The sequence below is a fragment of the Arctopsyche grandis genome, chromosome 11 (assembly GCF_051622035.1).
Source record: "Arctopsyche grandis isolate Sample6627 chromosome 11, ASM5162203v2, whole genome shotgun sequence".
NCBI classification, from domain to species: Eukaryota; Metazoa; Arthropoda; class Insecta; order Trichoptera; family Hydropsychidae; genus Arctopsyche; species Arctopsyche grandis.
In genome coordinates this window covers 6,467,759-6,494,361 of record NC_135365.1, presented here as the reverse complement: position 1 = coordinate 6,494,361, position 26,603 = coordinate 6,467,759, and the positions used below count along the sequence as shown (strand labels likewise).

The window sequence follows — 26,603 nt, the reverse complement described above, 5'->3', positions numbered from 1 at the left end:
TTATAATGATGTGTCAACTTAAATAAAAAATAAAACATTCAGCTTCTAATACAGCGATTATGTGAAACATCGGAAGAGATAGTTTCAATAGAAAAACAACGAGAAACGTTGGCTTACGTTCAAAATGTCAAAAAATAAACTCGTAATTTAAAATAAGACTATGTATTTCCGCTATTCAATATGGCGAATTTATTATTGTTTACGGAAAAATTTCACTTAGTTTTGATAGGAACCATTCGACTATTATGGAGCAAGCGGATTTCACTCGACTTTTGATCGTAAACAAGATTCAAAGGGAAAACATTCGAGCTGGAAGGTTTGTCTTTCGACTTTTATTATTCGACAATCGGAAAATCGAGGTCAAATTAAAATTAGGTCAACACATTCTAAGTGATGGGAAACTTCTCGGATGTCTGTCAATATTTAATAGGTAGACGGATATTCAATATTCAAAATCCACGTTTAGTTAAAGCTTCTGGGATTAATATAATACGTGTTTATATATGTATATACGATTGTATATTTTATATACATATGTATGTAGCGTGTTATAAAACATTTATGTCATATGATTTATGCAGGTCAAATGGTATTTGATTGGTTTTATGATATTTCAAAATTTTTGCAGAAGAAAGTCTCGATCGAAGATGTGATCGTAAGTTGAATCTAAGAATGGGAACACAATGAAGCGAAGTGATATGACAGGTATGAAAGTTTGTCAACTTATTTCACTTCACTGTGCAGTAAAAGACGTTTCCAACAAATAAAAGAAAATTGTAGATATAACATAGTAAATTAAATTTTCAATCTACACATTCTAGGAACACAAGTGATTATCCAAAAAGGTATTTAGTTACCTGTAAGTCCTTCTACTTCTACCTATGTATGTATGATAACCCTGAAAAAATCTGAAGGTATTTTAACAGCACATTTTTTAGAGGTGAAAGTAGAGTAAATCTATAAAATGTGCCAAAGAAGACGAAATATAAGTTGGACAACGTCAAATTGGTTAATTAAATTCTAATAATAAAAGCACTTAGAATGCAAATTTCAGAGCTAACTTTTTTACGCCGTGAATGTATAGTAAATTGCTTTTACATACATACGTATGTTGACGTCACGAAGCATTGCAAAGCTGAAACATTACACGAAATAGCCTACTCTCAATTGTACACAAGGAAATTTTGTATAAAACATTATATATTATACATTAAACATTATACAAACAGCGTGTACTAGTTTAGCATATAATGCTTTCGAGCAGAGTGGTCACGGTTAAATTCCCACTAGTGGTTGCTGGCCAGACCTTGGTTTGTGACTCCAGGTAGATCGTTTCCTATCAGAGTTTACCAATTCTTCTGATTTTCATTGAAACAGTTCCTGTAAAATTGGTATATCCTAGCCTATCTCTCTTGTAAATCACATCTTGAGGTTCGCCAATTTGTATAATAAAATACTGCAATTTCTCCAAAAATGTCTGTGGATGATTTTCGTATGAATTCGCATTGTATAAATGCTTTTATTGATATCTATATACATATGTATATAAAATTGAATGTCTATTTGTTTGTCTGTCTGTCTTGTATAGGCTCCTAAACCACTCAACAGATTACGATGGAACTTTCAGGATTTGTAGTATGCATGTCCGGGAACTTACTGTGAAAAAAAAAACGGGAAACTCCTCTCAATAATAATATTCGTAATTACGATTTTATCGACGTGAAAATTTGAAGCGCCATTGTGTTGTCAAGGAAATGTGTTCGTTGGTAACCACGTTACGACGACACGGCGTTGAAGAGACGTTGGTTGAGCTCCGACCATCACTTTAAACGGGAACGGGAATTGCATGCCTTATTCTGGCATTGCAACGCATGCTGGGTTCAGCTAGTATTTATATAAAATATAAAGCTTCTTGATCTGTATTAGTACACTCGTCACTTTGGAGCAATCTGTAAATAAAGGTGAGTGTACATGTTCGATTGAATAAAAATAAAATAAGCGATTTGATCTTTCGTCCCACAAAGTTAGGTAGATAGAGAAACAAAGAAAGTTACCAACTAAGCAACAATAATGCATGCTATGAAATATAACTGAACCAAATCACTGATAGCTAACCATTGACAAATTTCTTAGGAACATCAAATTCTAGCACATTTGTCAGTTGCCAGCGTTTTGACGGAATATCCAAGTGTTATACAAATATGAAACGATTAAGCATCATTGGCAAAGGTGAATCGATAATTGTTTCACGGCAAGCATGATTTCAACGACAGCCGTTAAAGTCGACCGTTTCAGAAGCGGGGGCGCTAAACGGCTCGGAAACGCTTTGTTCAAATCACGAACATCACGCGACTTTAGCCCCCACCCCTCACCCTTTCCTACCCTAACTTCCTTGACCTTTGACCAAACGGATAATTCTCCCGATTCAAGCCTTGAACTTAGCACGAAAACAACTAGCGGTTTAGCGCCGGTCACCAACACGCGAAACCTCGCGAAGGCCGCTTTGCCGAAAGTTTTCGCAAAGAAAACCTCAGACTATTGTGCAACATTCGGTGCATGCCATTTAAAGGTATATTTATACAAATCCAATTATATGTATGTATGTTCGTGCCTCAATTGTCCCAAGAGAGAAGCCTGGAAGTTATAGCATACTTATACATAGCTCTATACTTTGAAAACGTTTAATTTCGTTTCCATTCTATTCCTTTGAGAAGTTAACGTAAAAGTAAGGAAATATCCTTCCCAAGACAATTTCATAACTGTAAAAAAAGTACGATAAAATAGTTTGAAAGAGAAATAGAACGGAGTAGGATGAGCAAAGACTGTCATAAGTGAAAGGTACATACATTCAATAGAACATCTAAAAAATAGATTCATTCAAATTCAAGAAAATTTTCTCACATACATATGTACATATACTTAATTGAAAAATGTTATATACTTTTTGTGTTGTAACCGATGACATATTATCGCATGGGTGTTGGCATATTAAATAAATAAAAATAAAAGAAATGTGTCGGTTCGATCCGCACGCAGTCGAATTTTTTTCAAATACCTTTTTTAATATATTTAATTTAATATTTTTATTTAATTGTTTAATATGAAAAAGGTAAAAACTAGCTACCTACCTACATAGATGAAAACAATATAAAGCACCAATAAGAAAATTAATTAACTAAATAAATTCTCTGCCAAGAGGAAACATTGGTATCAAATAGTATATATAGAAGTTTTTTACTTTTGTTCAATTAACAATGAATTGGGAACCTTCCTTGGCTTGAAGCCACGAAAACGAGTAGTGGCGTTCCCTCCACTTGGCCCTCTGACATTTGACACTTAGTGTCTGTTTGGACAAAAGTCCGCTCACACTTGTGGTTTGCTTCCCATAGTTAACGACCCTATTGACATATGTAGATGAATACTGGTGGAACATTAGCCTCACATTTTAGGGCAAAAACACACAGCACGGAACGGGGCACGTGGAATGTCGACAAGTTCTCGCCACATTTCTTCAAATATGGGATACACCGTTATCGATCACTGTCAAGCACGGATAATACAACCATACAATTTTACCGATAACACTCCAGGGGGTCATTTTGGAGCGGGGCGTGCTGGGCGTTGCATGAATATGCACGGTCAATTTTTTTCGCATTTTTAAAAGTACCTAAAAAAAAAACCACGTGCATCGCTGTGTGTTTTCGCCCTTAATGTACACGTATACTCTGCAGGTTTGGGATAGTGTCTATTTTGGTCGACCTCTATAGCGTGAGGATTCGCCCTTCACAGCTGGAATTCCCTAAGGTCCAACTTTATATATGTATTTGTACCCCAAGGCTCGCTAAACACGAATAATAGTCCTTTACAACTCGACAACTACAAAAGGTATAACAAACGGAAAACAAAACATCACATTTTCATTTGAATTGCGATATGTTTGTATTACCTTCGCCACCTCGTACGAAGGACACATCATTCAACAATCGCCGACATAACGCTTTGTCCACACGCAGCCGTGGAACAAATCGCAAAGACGAAAAATATTGCAACCACCTTTCCATGGGTCAAACATAAACAAAACATTCAGTATCACGGACGCGAATCGACGCTATTAAAAAGTCGAGTAGCCACTGTTATAATAAAAACGGCAAATTAGCACCCATTTATAAAAATTGCGAGCAAATATTAAAATATTTCCTTACAAAAGAATGCGAATGTGTAATTATTATGGTACGGCCTTTATCTGGATTTAACGAAGAGGCGAACGTGTAGTTTCGTAAGCTGACGACTTTAAAAATACATTTTGTAAATGTGTAATAGGCGCTTTGTGATTCCGAACAATATCTGATATGTAGGCCGATACCTGAAATTGATTGTTTTTAATATATGTACATATTTATGTACATTTAGAATTGAATGAAAGTGAAGCTTATTATATTAGAGGCAAAACCGGGCATCTGAAAAATAAATTCAACGTGTTACGTATGAACATTTGTATACAGAGTGCTATGAAGCAAAGTGCAAAGCCATATTATTTAGAATATTTTGAGCCACACATCCTCAGTAAAAAGTCTGATGGTTTTTATTATATTTAACTTTTAAAGTAAATACAACAAAATCTCTTAGTTAATTGCTAATACTGCCCAATTTAAAATTGGTATGTTAGTTAATTATTATTTATTGGTTTTTAAAATGCTGATTTAATCAAAGAAAAACAAATACAGCCATCTGTATCGACAGAAAAAAATATATATGAGGCACAATAAGTTGTCAACAATTTGTTAAGTAGGAAAAAATGATATTTTTTTGTATTTAAAAAAATAGCTTAATTTTTCTTGAGGTCTAAACCCTTTTAAAAGCATGCCTTTTTATTGCCCTTTCTTTTAAGATATCACTCATGCAAAACCCTAATTTAGGTAACGCACTGAACAAAGGCTGCCATTTACAAACGTCTTTAATTTTAACTTCTAATGTCAAATAAAACAAAAATATTGTTAAAATTATTTATTGTTTATGTTCAAATGCCGATTTCTAATGCAAGTCCTTTGTCGCACTTTTGTGGCGGTAATTTTGAATTTCATTTCTTCCTTCATGGTATAAAAAGATTTTATATTATTTAAAATGTTATACTAATTAGCTGCTATTTTGTGATTTGTTGTATAAAATACCTCAATTCCTATGTATTTATCAATTAACTTATTTAAAAGCCAGCAGCATGGCTCGGTGGTTGCGTTTATGTTATGCACCGAGAGGTTCCCGGGTTCGAACCCGTGCTAATCTTTAATGCTGCTGGTCAGACTTGGATATTTGTGACTCCAAGTCGATCGTTTCCTATCACAGTTTGATTTCATTGTTGAAACGGTTTCTCCATCAAATTGGCAAAAACCATCCTACATACTATGTCACCACTACCTGAATTTGATTTATGTACAATACAATTTATGTACAAATCTAAAATCATAGATGTCTCTATGGATTATTTAATTAATTAAGTTAATTTAAGTTAAGTTCCAGTTTTTCAGCATCTCTAAATTCAGCAATTTACGTAATAAAAAATGTTGCAATGTTTGTATTTAGCCAGGAAGGCGCATTGGTGTTTACTTGTTAGGCTTCCTAGTATATATCTACGTAAAATAAAATAAAAAAAATTGATTCGTACTTAAATATATTTCATCGCGGTAGCCTTTGCCATAGGCAAACTCTAAATCTCGATTCAGGCTGGTGGAGAAGTTTTATTATTAACCTCAATACTCAATTCCTATTGGTTAGAACATTTTGGCTGACTCCATTGCAAATAGTCAGGAAATGAAATGTGTATTTATTCAACGCTGTAAATCGACATAGTACATGTACCTATGTATGTATGTACGTATATAATCACACATACTCACATATATAAACCCAACCGTACTTATGAATTCATTTTTACATATTTTTTTATTAATTTTTTATATAAATATATACCAGGAAGACCTAACAGGTAAACCTCAATGCAGCAATTAATTACAAACATTGTAGCATTTTTATTACATAAATCGCTGTATTTTGAGAGGCTAAAGAACACGAAATTAACAATTAATTAATCCAGGGACATCGATGGATTTGGACTTGTAAATAAATCAAATTCAGATATTCAAGAACCGTTTCAACAATGAAATCAGAGAAAATTGGCAAACTCTGATAGGAAACGATCGACCTGGAGTCACAAATATCCAGGCCTGACCAGCAGTACTACAGATATACTAAGAAAAATTCTTTTCAATCGAGGTCAACTAATGGGATCGAACCCGGCGCCTCTCGACCGAGCTATGCTGCTGGCCAAGTCTAACCAGCAGCATTAAATATTAGCATGGAATCGAACCCGGTAACCTGCTAAACATAAACGCAACCACCGAGCCATATTGCTGAAATCTGTATACTATCACCCGTAATTATGAACCACCCGTGTAAATATATTACCTTTCAAACATAGAAATAAACGGAGTTATAATATAAGTCGCAATTCCATTGAAATTTGAATGCGACTTTGTAATAATATATGTATGTACATATAATACATCTACTTTTTCATGAGTACATATTTTCAATTCATCAATTGCCCTCGTTCAACAAAGAAGGGTCGTAATCAAGAGCAAACAGATCAAAAAACGAATTCGAAAATTGGCATCTAAAATGGTAATATAATATTTGCACAAGAGACAACAAGGACGAGGATCAGCCGCGGAAAATCTCGCTCAATAAACAATGAACGATCGTTGGATTTAAATATGATCGTACGAATCCTTTTTCTCGTGTCGAATGTGTGTATGTGCACATTTTATGCAAATCCTACTCGAAGGATTTATCTATGCTTGTATTGTATACAGCCGAAAAAAAATAACAAAGAATATTCTAACAGTAGCAAAATATTAAAAAAATATCATTTTATTTCTGTATGATGGAACCGAGCTGATTTTCTTGAAATTTTGGGCATATAACAGATTTCCCAAGCAATATAATATACCTACATAAAAAAATCAATGGTTTTTCGTTGCTTTTTTTCTATTTTACGATCGTGTTGACAGGGGATAACAATAACGGATACCGGTGAGATATTAGTATACAATTGCACTCTGGCCGATTCGGCCCGGTCGACCCTCCTTGGCGACTTCATAACGGCAAAGCGTTGATATAATCAACGCGTCTGGCTTTATCTGTTTGTGCCTTATATCGCATTTTATTCAATAGTCCAGGGAACAAAATGAAACTTTGTAAAATCAAAACTTAATAAAAAGTGCATTAATTTTACAAGGGTTTACTAAGTTTCACTCCGCCAATCGGTCTGACGAACTTCCTACATTCTTCCGATCGCTTTGAAACTTTGCCATTTTGCGAAGTTTGGCCGCCGATGGAGATTTCAATCGCTTCCGCTGATTCGATGGTGAAATATAATCGTAATAAATACGTTGAAGAATCCAAATATTTTGGAGAGGGTGACAGCTCAGCCAGTAGCCTTGTTTGCTTGACTTTCCGCCCCCCACTCGTTTTGTCAGATTTTAATTGTTTAAACGCCTATAACTTAATCATCAGAGTTTATTTGTCAGAGTTTATTTATCAGTCAGAGTTTATTTGTCCGTTTTAAATATAAATAGAACTATCAATGGTGTTTTGCAAGGGATCGCAAGACTTTGGAAGTTTTTTCTCAACTTCGGTTTCAGCATCATAGACTAGTTACATATGTATGCATATAAGAAAGCAATACATTTCAACGTTTTAGTATGTAAGTATTATTAAATTGACAACATATCCTAATTAGTATTGAAAACACGCTATACATATGTATATACATATGTACATATGTATATTACGTAGGTTCAGCTATTTATAGTACTAAGAAGTCTAGCGAAGATTTATTTATACGAATAAATTATTTTCAAATTAATTTACGATTATATTAAATTTTTTCTATACTTGGAAAAATGATAACTTACATTTTAATTACCACAAGGACAGTAAAGCTCATCATGCGCACTGCCTGACCTTTAAAGGTCATATAATCTATCTTTGTAGAATGTCTTGAACAATTTAATAACGAAATACTGCGGGGGAGGGTACAAAGGGGGGGAATTTAATCTTCGACTATAATGGAGTTTAAAAATACCTATGTACATATCTGAACATATACAACGTCGTGCAATTATATAAAATACACGGTTCCTGTAATTAAATATTTTCACGCTTAAACAGTCCCTTTTGTTCTTTGAGATGAAAAAAATCTTAGCCTCGAAATGCCCACTTTTCCTTTTCTCGTTTTACATTCGCCATTAAAGCATCATTTCGCGACATACTGCTCCATGTACCTTCAGAATTCTAACATAATTTCGCAACTGAAGCCTTAATAAAATATAAACTAACAGCAGTGGACCAATGCACAAGTACGGGCGATACGAGACAGACAATATTTAATAATCGTATAGTATACATATGTATGAATGTATGTAAATCCAGGTAATGATTTACAAATGAGGTAAATTATGGATGATAAACAGTGTGTATATTTAATTTTAGTAATAATTTTTTGGATATCAACCGTGGAAAACCACATTGACGCATTACGAAAACCTATCAGATGGTCATCAGGGTTTGCTTTTGCTTTTGAGGCATTATGGCATTTTCTTTATAGCTCTCTTGCATTCAGCACGACTGAAACTGATATTTGCCTTTGACCTAATGACCATCCACCGTATAGTTATGATAATGCTAATTTTGTAAAAAAAAAGCGTATTTATTTATTACTAGTGATTTTACCCGGCTTCGCACGGTATTTATAAATTATTAATAATAAATATTTTGAAATTATTATTATTAATAATTTGAAATATTTTGAAAGTACGCATCTGTAAGATTGCGTACTGTAATGATGAATGAACTGTACTGTACTGATGAATGGACGGGGTATATGTAGTACACATCATAACAAGATTGCACTAATTCTAAGAATGCGGAAAACATTGTAAGGTTAAAATACAATTCGTACATAAGCTCATTACGCCAACCATACACAATTGTAAAAGATTGTGTATGGCGGGTGTTGAAATTCCCTTATAACCTCTAATTTTTATTACAACAAAACATGTACACTCGCCTTTACAGATCGCTCTAAAGCGACGAGTGTACTAATACAGATACAATACAACAATACAAGCATTTTATATAATGCGAATTGATACAAACATCATCCACAGTGACATCTATGGAGCAATTTTTAATATGGGAATTGGCGAACATCCAGACGTTGAATAACTTGAGATTTGCAAGAGAGATTGGAAAGGAGATGCTAATTTAAAGGAACCGCTTCAATAAAAATCAGAAAAATTGACGAACTTTGATAGGAAATGATCGACCTTGGAGTCACATATGCAAGGTCTGGCCAGCAGCATATGGAATAGAACCCGTGACCATACAATTGAAAGCATTACATGGTGTTGATTTACATTGACATCCATTGATCTATGCTGTAAGTTTACACAAAATAATACAATTATGTAGCTTAACGATTAAGTTTGTTTTTTAATATTATCGGCCTAGAAACTAATTCGTTTCGCAAAATAACAAATACAATTTTAAATTAAGATGCGGTCTAGCTTGACTTGATTGAAATTGTAGATTATCTTAAGCCTGGAATCTACAAAAATCAGTCACAGACATTTTTGGAGAAATTGCAGTATTTTATTATACAAATTGGCGAACCTCAAGATGTGATTTACAAGAGAGATGGGAGAGGATATACCAATTTTACAGGAACTGTTTCAATGAAAATCAGAAGAATTGGTAAACTCTGATAGGAAACGATCGACCTGGATGGAGTCCACCGCTGTCCACGCTGCTTGTTATATGTATGTTCTTATATATTCCCGATTCTAGATTTATCCTTATATAAATGCATATAAAAATAAAAATTTAAGAAAAAATATATATAATGATAACCATTCCAGTAACAAGTTTCAGTTTGCAAGGATTAACTGTGCTTAAACTATCTCCAATATATGCAGACATATCCTAACATTCATTTTTCAATACTGTAATCAGTCCAAATCTCGTATAGTAGAATTTTTCATATTCACATAATAATCTGTTATTACTACTACGTATGTATTTATGTTGCTTGGTAGTCCACTAGTCCACGCTGTTGGTAAGGAATTCGAGCGCTATTTAATTCGGTTGATAACAGAAATAAATCGGCTTGTATCAAATAAAAATACAAAAAGCACTAATTCCCTTTAAGTACCAACCGGTCGAATTAGCAACGCGTGTCATTTTATTTTTAACATATAATCTCAATTTTTCTTTCGTTTTTTTCGCGATCGCGATACGATCTTTCGCATTTTTTACGCAAAAGTCAGGGGCACACGAGTGAGTGTTATCGTTTTCAACCTTGACTCGTGTACCGTTTCGATCGAAGCGTGTGTTCTCGTGACGACCCCTGACATTTCATTGAAGCGTTCGAGGGAGAAGTTCCGGTACGGCGATCGTCAACACACACACACACACACACAAGCGCGCTATTTAGCACCGTGTAAAAAATCCCTTATTTTTTTATTTTAAATCCGAAGCTCGTAACATTTCTTTGTTTGCAAAAAAAAAACAACATTTTGTAATGTCACGATAATAAATTAATTCAGAAAACCCATAGCAGTCAGTGTTAACCCTCGTAAGCCACCTCTAATTCGCAAACAAACTTATTCCCCACGAGCAGAGCCACACCGGGTGACTTGCGAGTGACTTTGTTGCCCAAACGTAGTTGCTCGTGGTCGGTAAACGGATTATTGGGCAAATTGCGATCGTGCGCACGACAATCGTTGCCACAAAAATCTTAAAATAGTACGATATTTCTCGTGGGTAACTTTAGATTGATGGTGTTTTTGGGTGCCAGATGTTCCGTGATTTTAGTAACGTGCGCGAGATTGCTTTTTGCGGAATAATCGCCCAACTCGAGCAACCAGAAGCGAACAAGAATACGCTCACTAATACCAATAAGAGCTTTCAATACGTGACCGTTTAATAGTCGCGCGTATTCATAGTTTTTTTTTTATAACCTATGCTTCACCTGTATGGAATAACGCCTCGAATACTAACATTTCCAAGCTCCAAATAATACAAAATAAATCTCTAAAAATAATTTATAACACACCCATATATACTAACTTGAAAATACTGCATGCCATAAATTATATTCCGATAGTTATAGACATTACTTTCAAACAAACCAGTAGATTCTATGACAGATCAACTAATAACCATAGTAACACACTTGTGAAGAGTCTCGGTGATTACAACAAAATGTCTATACCCTTCAGGTTTACACACAGATTACCTAAACACAATCTGCTTTAGATCGTCGACTTTAGAGAGTGTTTAATTATTATTATGTATTAGATGTATTATGAGCATTTATAAGAATTGTAAATAGGATTTTGAGCTTTTTTCCTATTACGCTGTACATTAACATTAGAATAATATAATACTATGATTACTAACGAAATTAAACTAAAATTGTAAAATAGAAAATGATCAGTAGATCAGTAGCTATTAAAATATATAAGATGTATTGTGAACCCAATTTAGTAATAATGAAAAGGATTTAAAAATCAAAATCAAATAGTTTTTTTTTCACTATGCAACCCTCAACATAACGCTATAAATTTTAAGAGATCGGGCCAGCCACTCAAACAATAAAATCACCAGAAACTTATCTCGCTGATCGGGTGACTTTAAAGCTTGGGCAACCGGTGAGTTGGCTGGTGTAGCATGCTCCATACAACTGGTCGCGCAACAAAGTCACCCACCGAGTTGCCCGCAAGTCACCCGGTGTGGTGACTCTACTGGTCGAACGGATATCAGCCATTTTCCTTATTAACAATTTCCAATACAAATTTTAGAAATTTGTCTAATCTAATTGTATTATCTATACGTAGTTATAGTCTGTCAAATATTGGTTGCAAAATTGTACGTAGATTGTATAGGTAGGTACATATTGTATTGAAAAGGCTGAAATTTTTATGTCACGTCATAAAAAATAATGAAGTGATATTGAATTGCAAAATCGATCACTCGTGTGTCAAAAAGTCAATGTTGAAGCTAACTCGAACTGCCAACATAACGATGAATATATATTGTGGGTTTTATGAAATTTAACCTTCATTACGTTTCCAATTTATTTAGTAATATGTGTATGAAATTTTACTTTTGTACTATACACGGATTTAAACCAAACAAAGCTGTTTTGATATACAAATATTTTATTAAAATCAAAAATTCAATTTTTTTCTTGGTGGGTGGAATTTTCGAGTGCCAGATATTCCGTGTTCAAGATTTTGGTGACTTGTCACCGAACAAGTCAAGCATATAAAGTTTTGTCTATATGTTAAAACAATATATAAAATATTTTTGGGGATGTTGCGAGTGATTATTTCAGTGCCGCTAAGTTTCTTTATATGTAATAAAATCTGCTTAGTTGGGATGCTGCAGTACCGCAGTCCCTATGGACGAGCAACGCCTAGTAACAACGTGAAGTTAGGCCACAAATGTAATTAGGCCACAAAATTGTCAATAATAACCGAGTGCAATCTACTCGCGACCATATTGTAGATTATGGCGTAACTTGCTAGGTTATGCCTAAATTTTGAAACTGGAAACTGCTAAAGTTTTAATGGAATTCTCGACTTTCACTTCATATTGCATTCAGGATTCGTATGAATATTTACTCGCTTGTAACAATTGTGGGCGTATTCCGTTTCGTTTTTGTTGTGGTGAGATAAAGTTTTTCAATTTTCCGAGTTTTTCCCGCGATATGCGGTGTTTTACTGACCGTAAACATTAAGCGCAGTCGACTGGACTATTACACTCAGTTGGCGGTGAAAAGTAATAATTGAATTTACGACGACTTGTATTTTCTATTGTTTTGAAAGTAATTGTAATTGTAAATACTTACTTATATTTATTTATTCAATCAATCATGCACACTCGTCTAACAGATTGCTCCAACGTAACGAGTTTGCTATATATGTGGCTTAAGATTTATTTATTAATTATTTGAACGGGTATAAACCCAATAATAAAACACGAAATCTATGATCCCACGATTTTTCCACAGAAACATATAGGGGAAAAACTGAAAATGAGATGCTGAAAAACTCGAATTTTTACGGAAGCCATGGAACAGGGTTGCCAATTTGTTGTAACCGTTTCAATGAAATCAGATAAATACTACATACTCCATATACAATACAATATTATAATATTATAATGTTTAATTGTTTTTTTGTTTTTTTTTGTGTTATATTTTTTGACCATTGTGGCGCTTTAGGAATTCCTGTTATGCCACAATGGTCTGTTTAGAATAAATAAATAAATAAATAATGAATACAAGCATTTTATACCATGCGAATTCGTACAAACATCATCCACAGTGACATCTATGGAGAATTATTTGCAGCATTTTTATTAATGAAATTGGCGAATCTCAATACCCTGAATAATTTGAGATTTGCGAGAGAGATTTAGAAAGAAGATGTCAATTTGTTAGAACCTTTTCAATGAAATCAGATAAATTGGCAAACTTTGATAGGAAACGATCGACCTTGGAGTCAAATATCCAAGGTCTGGCCAGCAGCATATGGAATATAACCTGTGACCATACAATTGAAAGCATTATAAGCTTTTGGTTTATATTGACATCCATTGATCTACATATGTATGCTGTTAGTTTAATATTATCGGCCTAGAAACTAGTTAACGCAAACAAAATAACGAAGACAATTTTAAATTAAGATGCGGTCTAGCTTGACTTGATTGAAATTGAAGATTATCTTAAGCCTGGTATGTATTTGGAACATCACCCGTGGAACATGATTGTGTCTCCGTATTTGTCTGCGCGCGCTTTGTGTCTCCGTGTGCGCCTCATCCAGATGTGGTTTTACATACATATATTTTTTTTTAACATACAACTATCGACTATATACTCAAACGGTAAATATGATAGTTGATATACTATGAAAATCTGTCACGTATCACGCGTGACATATTACTAACTACTGGATACAACAATCAAACAGAGAAAAAAGGCAAAGCTCCCACTAGAAATTAACCTCACGTACATAACTACATCTTCCTCATTTCCATAGTATGTTTTTCAGGAAAAATCACCAGATGTTTCGATTGAGAACAATAGCGACACTGCTTACAACCATCTACGTGTCTTTGAAAAGATAATCAAACAGCAAATAATGAAAACACACCCATTTCAAACAAAAATAAGCCGACACATGCCAAGGAGAGCGTCACGATGCATTATTAACGAAGCCGCTGAACGACTAGTGAAATATTCCCAACCCGAGCGACCGAAACGCCTACACGCACTATTCACATATTCATTTGCTCGAAATTGAAGCTCACCTATATACTTATATGTATGTAGAATCCGTCGTTAAACTCCCGTCAAGTTTAACGGCTCGGCACACGACACGGAGCGAATTTGAGATATACCAAATAATAAAAAAAATACTATTTTACACTAACACACCACAGAAGTGAAAATTACTTACGCAAAATCTACTACACATCAGTTAAAATACGGGTTAGATTTGTGAGAGAGTTTTCAAGGAGAATGTGTTTATGAATAATATAACCTCAAGTCCCCGACGCCAATAATAATCTACGATTTATTCAATGTTCGTCTATCCAGCAAGTTTTCCTTTATTAATTTTCTGGTTTTCTTCATTTTGTTCGATCAAATAAACTCTGAAATTTTCTCTCTAAGGTGAAGTAATTAATTAAAAACGAAGTAATTTACTACGACTTCGAATAAGGGAAGAACAAAATCACGAATAAAAAACAAATTTTATTTAAAAAATACATATCTACACTCAATAATGATTAAAGTTGAGAAAATTTGTCGAGAGCGCGGATATTTTTTTACGGTTATCTACGTATCGTAAAATCGGCTTAATCTGGGTGTGTGTGTGAGTAACGCTCTCTGTAGTATATATTCGTTTCAATTCGACATACGTCACAGTTAAAACACTCAACATAATCCGAGACTTTGTATGTATGTATGTATGTATGTATGTATGTATGTACGTATGTATGTATATGTATATATGTGAGACGTTCGTTGGGTCGTAAATCCGTGACGTCATCGAACAAATAATTCGATTTTTTTAGATTCAAAGGATTCGAAGTCCCCGGGGGCGAAGCCGCCTTCGCGCCGGGGACGGGGCCCTAGGGGACGCAGCCGCAGGGGTGCAGGCGCCGGATTCTGGTATACATGTAATTTCATATACATATAATTTTTTATAAGAGACTTACTATATTCATATGTTTGTTTGTTCGTGAGACTCAATTTAATAAAAAAAAGCAAATGAGTATACAAATAAATTTATATAAAATAAAACTATTCAAAAAAATTTAATAAAATTTTTACTATTAGATTAGTCATGTTTAAGCAGTTTATATTACAATTACCGAGCGAAGCCAGGTAAAACAGCAAGTGTACGAATAAAATAGACTAGTTTTATGCCTGATGAAATATCAACACATGGGTGTCGGCATATTATGTTCTTAAATCAAAAAAAATATATAAAAGAAATGTGTCGTCTTTTAAATATATTTAAATTAATATTTATATTTAATTGTTTAATATGAAAACAATATACTACCTACCTACCTACCTAGATGTAAACAATATAAAACAGCAATAGAAGAATTAATTAAATAAATAATTTTTCAAAAGACAGCGGTAAATTCTCTGCCAAGAGGAAACATTGGTAACCAATGGTATATGTATTTATGTATAAAGATTTTTTTCTTTTGTTATTGTATTCGTATATACGTTTTGGCAGTGGTTTATCTGTGATGTAAATATGTATGTCGAATCGAAACGACTATTATAGTACGACGAGCATTATCTCAGACATACACACAGAATAGCGATATTATATATATGATAAATAATCAAAAAAATCGATCACAATGTATATACATATATATACTGTTTGCTACCAATATTTCCTATTGTCCTACATAGCAAGAGAGCAAAAAAAAAGGTTGATCATAGTAATTGACAACAGTGAACCATTTCTTGTGGGCAAAAGAAACTTGCCGCTGATCTCTGTTTATTACTGTCCAGACTTTGCCTCAATAATGCGGACTGACTGGAAGTCAAAAAATCAACTGACTATCACTGTTATTAGACAACGTCAATGTTCTATTTAATGATTTATTTATAATCTCATATTTATGTTGATTTTAAAGTATTTTAAAACCATTTTTGCGTGTCGCAGCAACAGGCAATATGTATCCTCACGAATACACGTAGTTACAAATGTATCATATGCAGGTATGGATAAAATTTATCGTAGCTCGTTAATCAGTCTGTCCGAATCTGGCTCTGAAATCGTCCCAGTTATTCATAGCTACATATATATAGTCGTTATTGTATTATATAACACACGAGTATTACATAAATTTAAAGCAAAGCGTTTATAAAACGAAACCGTCTACGAGAACTCGTGAAGCTCTTCGTTCGCAGGCCAATTTAAAGCTCTTTACTGGTGCTAAGTTTAGAGATATTGCCGCTACTATGTAAATCAGTTTTGAATAAAATTTCGACAGACAAACGAGGTGCTGTCGGAAAGTTTTAAGACTGAATATATGACTGTTGTTTTTTGAAAGTTTTATATTTAGTATGCGGATGTTTCAAAACTGTAATGTCTGGAACGATATGATGGTATTTATGCAATGATCAGTCAGCTTCTGAATATTGATCGACTGATCAATCTTACCCACTCGCTTTCAACAGCTACAAAGTTTTAAAACGTCAATCATCATTTCATCATGTTGTAGCTTAATTCATATGTACATACTATTAGATGAAGAACGAACCACATTTTAAAAACACATTCTCAACATGAATATCTTAATTTCGTTAGTACTGTAACGTGAGAACAGAAGAGAGTATCCACCGTCTAAGTGGATTTGTGGGTAAACAATGGAGACCCCAAATTAGGCTAACCGGACTCAGTAAGTGCCCGAACAAAGAATACGCTGGAGTTCTCACAGATCTGGGCGAGTTCACCAGGGTAGACCTTTACGTGCCTAGACAATAGACACACCAACGGATTGGGATGCTGTGATGTACAGTTTGTCCTTTATAAGGAGGTACACACGGTAGATAAAATATTCTGGAATGAGCGACCGTGTGGACTAGGGATCCCAAATCCGAATATTCGAATACTTTTTATACGAACTTATTTTTTTTATTTTAAATCTACAGCACATTTAGTTCTATTTGGTGTTATTTTAATAATATCTTGAACTTCTTAAAACTACAAATAAAAAATTTGAAGTCACTATTTGATATTCGATATCCGAATATAATCGAATATTTGGGATCCCTAGTGTGGACCTTCCGGATCGTTGAATAAATGATGTGAAGCGACTTTGGCCTTTCATTTGTATCCTGAACCCACCCCTACGCACCAGTACTTTTAACTACTATTTTCATAGCTTAATAAGTTTTCTCTTAAAACAGTAGAACTTATAAACATAAATGATTATTCATTCTTTCAAACTCGTAATATATTATTATATCTAATTAGCCGTAAATTCATCATGCATGACGAAAACGGATAATATTATCGATTTGCTGTCTAAGTACGAAGTAGTAAACGAGAAATATTGTGTAATGAAAATAAAATTACATAAATTTTAAGACTATTCTAAATTATTAATGGTTTTACTTTACTAATTTTTGACAACGAAAAATATATGAAAATCAGAATTTGATTTATGTATGTACCTATATAAATAATTAAATCTTACATGATATTAAATAATATTGTAACTTAAAGATTAATACTTTTAGATCACCCAATGATGCGTTCGCGCCAAAAAGGCTTCATCGTATAAACAAGCCGTCTACAACAACCAATTAGGTATCACGACTCATCGACCAATGATCTCTCTGTGCTGAGAGTACACGCTGTGAAAACATATTCGGCGGGTCTGTTCCGTGCTTCATTCGGAGCCGGCTCATCGACAGATCAACAGTAAACTACCTCTACCACTACTCACTGCGTTTTTCACTCTGATCAGGGAAACCCGTTTTCAGATCCACGCTACAATATGAACATATCTAAAACATTTTGATCATGCATTTAAATGCAGTGTGTTTTTCCTAGCATAACTACACATGTAACTCATACGGATAATATTTCAACATTTGCAACTCCAAAAATCTGTCAATACCTACAAACAGGTGACCGTCATCGCACCGACAGTCAAAAAATCGAAAATGTTCGTTTACCATGCATGCATATGAAAAACGGTTAGTATATGTATATATCAGTGGCGTGCGGTAAAACTCTCTCTCCCCCCGTCGTACATCCTCACTTAATTTGCGCGAGCAGGATACAAGAGGAACAGGCTCCCGTATCCTGCGCGCGCATATTAAACAAGGCTGTATGACAAAAAGAGAGATAATTTCACCGCATGCCACTAATATATATTATATATACATAGTACCGTTTACCATGCACCCTTTTTTATCTTTCGACTTAAGATTTTTCAATTTTCGATCTTTGTCTGTCAATATTTGGTTTTTCGACCTTTTCACTTTCGGTCCCGTGAGGTAGACCCTTTACAAACATACATACTTGTTGAGCGCGACGATTCTCTTGCAACTTACCATTTAAAAATTGACAACCAGCAATATATAAATTACGGTCAGTCAATTCCACATTTCAATTACTAAAACGAGACTGAAAGTTTGAAAAATTCAGTCTCTGAACATTCGAACCTCACCGACGGACAGGCCACGGGTACACGACATGAGCGGCGTTTTGTTAACACAATCACCGATTAATAGCACATTTGCAAAGATTCAAAAGCAGATTACGGATTAATTTCGAGCAACGACGATGACCGCAAAACTATCATTAGTGAAATAATTGTATGAAACGAAAAGCACGATGCTTCAAACCGGAGGTCGTTAACGATCAAAGTTTAATGAAATTCGAGGAGAGCGAGGGAGAGAAGCAACTCAATATTTTTCGCATAAACAGCGAATAGTGAGATGATATATTGAAGCAACTCGATTAAAGCGGACGACATGTGTCCAATGCGATTACTTCCGGTGTACGGAGCATCCCGCCATTTGGCAGCTAAGAAAGATGACGCAAATAGATAGCCTATCGTATGTACGAGTAAGTATGAATGTACATACATATGTGACATAAAAGCGAATTTCACTTTCAACAGCATCCATAATGTGATGGAATTGATGAAGCAATTCATATTTTGACAGCGTGAAGGTTTGTATACGTCTTTGAACAACAGTTGTGATTATCAAAAAATGATGAGATCTTGTTGATGACCCCAGATCGACCATTATAACAAGGAAAATTGTAAGTTTTGAAAGTTAACATTTCCAATTTTCAAATAGGTGAAAGGAATACATATTTTGCAATTTTACTACATTTTTAAAAATTTTAACAGTTAGCAATTTGTCAGGTACGACTAATTATTATATATGTATACATCACGTCATTACCGAGCTTTTTTTTTGGGGGGGGAGGGGGCTGAAAATAGGCGCAACCCCCCTTCCTCCAACGTTTTTCAAAAGAAAAATTCAACTTTTTATAAGCTTATTTTCGTTCCTATAATTTATATATGTATGTAAATATAAGGTACATATTCTTTATATATAAATTTATATTCTTTATTTATAATTTACTCAAATTTATAGTGTATATAAATATATGTAAGGTATATATTCTTCGGCACATTTAAAATTTATCCAGCGAATTCAGTCGACCGGAATATTTTGTTAAATAGAATAATGGACTTTTCGTTATATACATACATATATGACTTTTTGGAGCAAATATGAAATTAATCAATCATGCTATTTTTCGAAAAAAAATCACTCCTGCGGCGCTCTAATACGGTTTCAAACAAAACGTTTATGAATCATATTTCGAATTGTCAAAAACCAGTTCACGTTTTCATACTTTTTAAGTGTCTATTTATTTAAAAAAAAAAAAACTTTAGGGGTGGTCTGGCGCCTTCATAGCCCCCCTGACATGCACACATACATATAATAGACATAATATCGTATAGTATGATCAATAAGCCTGTTTAATTGATTCATAACCAAGCCACGAACATAATAAAAACCTTTGAAAAAAGGAACTGATTTTTAATTTCATATTATTCGAATTCTTATCATAATATATGATTACAACTTGATACGTACAAAATTAATATTTGATATTCATCAAAAGTATAAAATAATGTTGTTGAAACGGTTTTATATTTAGTACAATCTGATTCCTTTCAAATACCAAATTATGATTTTTTAAATTTTCATTTACTTTCTCGACCCGGAAATTTAGTCAAAGATTATTTTTAAGCCATTTCAATTTTTGATGTTGCCTTTATATTAAATACTCAAGTCGCTATAAAATTTTAATGATCACATAAATGTTAAAGTCACATCATTTGAGTTCATTTTTTTATTTCAATTTTCAAAAACGAACCAATTTATTTCGAAAGCTATGTATTTTTACTACGTACATACATAGTAGATAATTCAAACATTATGAACGCGTATAAAGTAAAAACTAGAGCAACCAACTAACGGACAAATCAACGACACAATACACATTAAATAAATCACATTGAATACGAAGAAATTCGACATTGAAATCATTGTGTAAAAAAACAAAAAATAAATAATTAAAGTCGATATAAAAGCTATTTTTGTACTACATACACTTTACAATTGGAAAACATTCACACATCCTTTGAAATAAATCCCACAATTCAAATGATTATGGATGAATAATCAACTTGCGGCCATTTCATTGAGAGATGTGCGGTTCGGTTCGCAAAAAAAAGTTAATTAATCAAATTACGAAGACCTTCCACGCCACTTGGAACTTTGTCTCTCGCCGTCAAAAGGAATAATAAAATCTATTATCTATCCTAGCACCCTTCACTCGACACCTTCTTCTCCCCAGCCTGCTTTCATCTCGACTATTGTGAGTAACTTTCTTTATAACACATATAAAACGGACAGTTCTTCTTTTCATAAAAATAAATTTTTACCATCCAATTTTATCACAACTCCAGCGGATTGACCTTCGACTCGTAAGCACAAATATAAATCCTCCAACTTTTGTCATAACGTAATATATAATAAAACAGGGGTAGCCAACCTTGTCGACCCGTATATCATACACATATAAACTCAAATTTCGAGAGCAACAATAATACATGATTTAGTATAAAGCTGCAACTAATAAATAACAATTTACAACGACAGTATTCTATTTTTTATTTTGCACTCAAGAATATACCTAATATATATTTTTTTAATATTAACCCTTTGAAGTGCTGACGTCTTTTCTGTTGAAAGCCCGCCACGCTGAAAATTTCGCCAACATTTCCAACTTGAATTATTTAGAAATCCAATAGAAAGCAGGTATAAAAACCCTAGATCACCACCCTAGATAACTATCGCACAGGATTTCGAGTTTTGTAAAGGTGTGTTTAGACTCTAATATATCTTGCAACAATATAGAATAAACAAAAGAAGTCTATTAATGAATGTATTTTTCCAAAACTAGTTCATCTTCTTCATTGTTGTTAAAATGTAATGCTCACAATACTCAGCAGTTAGGGATTTCCATCGGTAATTCTGCTATGGTTATTAATTCAGAAATTCCGGTGTAAGCCAGTCTTGAATGAATGACACGGATTACATGACCCATGTTTAATGCATTTTTTTTTCAATGCTACCTAGAAAGGCTTAGCGGGTAGTATTCTTGTTTATTTTGTACATGCTCAAAATAGAACCTACAAAATACGCCTATCGGCATATTTCAGGCCCATGACCTTGTTTGCAAAACGTTGATCGGCGTTGATCAGCGTTCGAATGGTTGTTGAGTGTTAAAGATTCCATTAAACCATTAAGAGATTCAATGTTGAAAGGAAAAATAAAATATTTCGATAGTATATTGGTAAGTTAATTGAATAGATTCAATCGCTACACTTTTCGATCAAACCCCAATAACGAACAATAAATGGTAATATCCAAAGTCGCTCTTCGTGTACGGGGAAAAAACGAGTATTAGCGTTAATAGGTTGCGTATAGATTCAATATGCGCGATCCTAATGCGTTTTTCGTGTAAAATTGCCCAACTGAAATCAAGGATAACGTTTCAGCGCATAGCATAAAGGATCTGAAACCGTCAATTTAATAATATAAAAAATCCAACATACACCATATTATAATATAAAACGAAAAAAAAAATGATATTAGCAGAGAGTCATCGTGAGATATTATCTGACCGATGATGGATTTCCAAGTAGCGATGGATCTTCATTATAATAAAAAATATATAAAAATTCGCGAGACTACATAGATTGCGAGGAGTCATCGAATCTTCGCGATAACGCGCTCAGGAGAGTAAGTAGGAAGAGTCTCTTAACGAAATTGGGTCGTTAAAGTATTTGTGACGCAGCCGAGGACGCCAATTCAGTGCGAGAGAATTGATGCTGAAATTATGAATATCCGATAAATGAAAACTAAATTTAGACTCTGGAGTCAATGACAAAACAATGAGCCGAAAGCCGCATTGAAAAATGACGATCGTCAAAACAATTTGTCATTGGAAAATTTCAATAAAAACTTTTCAAAAATTTCAAAGGAAATGCCTAAAGTGTGTTGAATATACGAAAACATGTAGAAATATATACAAATAGATGCCATGGAATGAAAGCACATAATAGAAAAAGACAGATTTGTCTGCAGATGAATCTGCCGAAAAGTCTCTGTACACAAAATTTTTTGTAACAAGAAACGCTACCACATATCTTGTGAGACTTCATCATTCACTATCCACTGCTGGATGAAAGCCTCTCCAACATGCTTCCATTCGTTTTTATTTCGAACAACTCTCATACACCTCATCCCACAAATTTTTCTGCTTTCATCCACCCATCTCAACTGTGGTCTTTCTTGCACCCTTTTACATTCTCTCGGGTACCATTCGAACACTTCTTTGGTCAAATGGACCATCATCCGTTCTTCTAGCTACGTTACCCGTGATTTGTCAAACAATTGATGGATAAATCAAAATTCGAAGGTATAGTTATTTGTTTCCGCGCGATCCACACTGATTTTTTTAAGGGAATCTTGTGGGTGCAAAGGGTGATTTGTACATAACAATTCGCCACAACAGAATTCTAAAGTCCGTGCTAGCGAACGACGCGGCGGACAATACTATAACAATCCAATACCTCAAGTATTCCGATTCCGGTTTCTGAAATTCGCTTATCCAAATCAACGATATCAATATGGACAACGATTTGAATGTATTGTAATTGAACTGTTGATAGTTTTTAATTTTCATAAAAAAAATCGACTCTGGTCCAACGATGGAACGACACTGCTTCTAACCCACGTATTACATTTTCTATGTACATACATGTCTCCTTATTATGTCAACCATACAGCGTTCCATATTTTGAGTGCACTGGACCTTATGCAGCATTCTAGCGTTAAATGGCCTAGTTTCGTATCCGTACGTCTTATCAAGAGACAAATATCTCGTAGTCGTTCTTAACAATATTTAGTGAAGCAAAAACATCTTTTGCCAAATGTAATTTTGGGATCACATTGACAAAAATATAATTACTACACAAAATTGTTTTACATTGTAGTGAATTATGTGTGTAAAAAGTAATTAAAAAAATAACAAAGCTTTATCTATTGAAAGATATTTATATATATACATATGTAGGTACATAGTTTAAGGTCATCGATGAGGAAAAGCTACGCTAATGAAATTGCTTAACAAGTGTAACTCTATGTGAAAATAAAGTAAATTAAGAAGTACGCGTCGTATACACATATATATAGGATGAGATAAGGATCGTGAAAGTTGGGTTGATGACACTTCATAGAGTATTATCAATTATAGAAGAGGATGACGAATGCCAAGGAAAGATAAAGTGACGTTGAGTAGATGAACCCGGAATACAAAGGGCGAATGTTACATAAATAATGGAGAAATGGTAGGAAACAGTAAATTTTAAAACTAATGATGGTGACATATGTAAAAATGAAGTAATATATCATTGCAACGTTCAATAAAAACCGTTGACTTTCAATTTATTAAACTAAGTAAACTAAGGAGAGCTTTTCCGGGGATTGAATATAAAACACAAAAGGGAAAATTGAATTGAATGAAACGACTGTAAATTCGGAGACGGTTATAAATCCATCTGATGGATATTTTCGATTCAGAATGACGTTTTTACGCGTAAGAATACGGATTTCCTAATAAATATTTGACGACTTCCATTCTACGTAGATTTTGGAAATTGATTAAAACACTTAAATTACCATATATATAATAACAGTTAATGACAATAGTAAAGTACAACGACGAAGCACATATATTTTTGAATAAGAAATATCACACTCACACATTATAATTAAAATTGGATGAAATTTATTTCATAAATAAATGAAAATAAATACCCACACTTGATTACTAGAACAGATACACAAAGTTTTTCTATTTAAACTTCAGATCTGTTAGCTTTAGATCGGAATAGTTTCAGGATTGTTTTATAATCGATAATTTATGTACTTAACAAACAAAAAAAAACTCAGAACAAAGATATCTATAGGTATTATTCTAATAACTAGTGTATGTATGACTCTATGTATACATATGTACATACATACATAGAGTCCTCTGGGAAATCAGCGAAAGAAAGAAAAACATTAGCAAAAGTCAATATATTATCTCTATATTATTTCTACCATATTCAACCCCTCGAGATAAGATTTTAAATATAATATAAATAGTTCTATTTATTATACGCATACGGAATGGGGCACTGTAAAGTTATGTAACTGAATTCGAGAGGAAGTTTTGGGTGATCGAAGGAAATATGGTCATAAAAGTTATGAGAAATTTTCCGACACAGATTGAAACAGTTTTTGACTGATGGGGCATAACGATTGATGCCATCTGTGACGGTTGAAATGCCCAACTATTTATATCACTATTATTGAATTGAACATTTATCCACAGCATAGCTTGGGGGTTGCGTTAATGCTAACCACCAAGAGGTTGCCGAGTTCGAGCCCTTAGTTGGCCTAGAATAAAAAAAAGTGATTCCGAATGTTATCTGTAGTGCTGTTGGTCAGACTTGGATATTTGTGACTCCAAGTCGACCGTTTCTTAATGGAGTTTGCCAATTTATCTGATTTAATTATTGAAACGGTTCCTCATAAAATTGGTAAAAACTATCCTGCCCACTATTTAAAATGATTTATAGTTAAACTACCATAGGTGTCACACGGGGCAACTAAAAAATATAAATAGGGTTCATCAGCTATGCCGTTTTTTCCAAGTATAAATAAATAAATATATTATAATCAAATGTAAACGAGGCTACTGTCGCTAAGGTTTCAGAATGCGCAGCTCTTGATCAATTCGCATATATGTATGTATGTAAATATATGTTCGGTGATTATTCCGCAAAAAGCGATCTCGCGCACGTCACTAAAATCCCGATCACGGAACATCTGGCACCCAAAAACTCTCATCAATCGAAAGCTACCCACGTGAAATATTGTACTAACGAGAACCCGAGTGCCAGATATTCCGTATTTGCAAAGTTTTATGGCAAAGATTGTCGTGCGCGCGATCGCAATTTGCGTAATAATCCGTTTACCGTAAATATCTACATTATATAATACTGTAACGTAGAAACATGAGAGAGAGTATCCACTTTCTAAGCGCATTCGTGAGTGAACAATATAGATCCCCGGATTAGGCTAATGGGACTCAGTAAGTGGCCGTTCAAAGGATACGCTGGAGTACTCACAAACGCGGGCGAATGGGTGTGACCCGCCAGGGTAGACTACGTGCCTAGACAATAGACACATTAGTGGATCGGGAAAGCTATTCTGTGCAACTTTTCCTTTAGAAGGACGTACACCCGGTAGATCACATTATTCTGGAATGAGCGGTGGTTACGTGTGGAAATTCTGAATAAATGCTGTGAAACGACGTTGGCCTTACATTTGGATATTGAACCCACCCCTACGCAACGATTCTCGTTATTTACCCGCACTAACCCTCATTCTATCCTCGCGTGCTAGCCTAGCCGTCCGCGTACAAATGAGCATAACATCGTCAGTAGTCGCGGCGCGACCTCTTTTGTCGTCCACGTGCAAATGAGCATGTGTACGTACATATGTTGTTGGCAATGTTCACGACACGATCTCCTGATTTCTTATAAACTTCTTGAAAATTGTGATATAATTTTTTTATCTGCATTCTTGTCCATGTAAAAAAGCATACATTGTAAACTTCCGATTTAATATATGTACATATGTATTTTTATATTATAATATAAAAATCCTTCAGCTAAAAATAGCAGCGAGCGAAAAAGTTTGCTAAGGTCTATTCGATTATTGTTAAACTCATCGTTATATTGCAAATGAAAATTATAAATGAAACACCATCACCCTACTA

The 26,603-nt window shown here is 34.1% G+C and overlaps 1 protein-coding gene across 3 annotated transcripts in view; it reads right to left on the bottom strand.

Moving 5' to 3' along the window:
- Pka-R1 (protein kinase, cAMP-dependent, regulatory subunit type 1) overlaps positions 1–26,603 on the bottom strand; it is a 128,030-nt gene that overhangs the window by 43,531 nt on the left and 57,896 nt on the right. The window contains exons 2-3 of one of the 3 annotated variants that reach the window (XM_077440784.1): positions 20,980–20,986; positions 18,693–18,719 (exon numbers count right to left, since the gene is read on the bottom strand). The exons of the other annotated variants lie outside the window; for them this stretch is intronic. Of the exons in view, the coding sequence (XP_077296910.1) occupies positions 18,693–18,719; positions 20,980–20,986 (34 nt within the window). The remainder of the gene's footprint in view (positions 1–18,692; positions 18,720–20,979; positions 20,987–26,603) is intronic. 3 annotated transcript variants of the gene reach the window in all.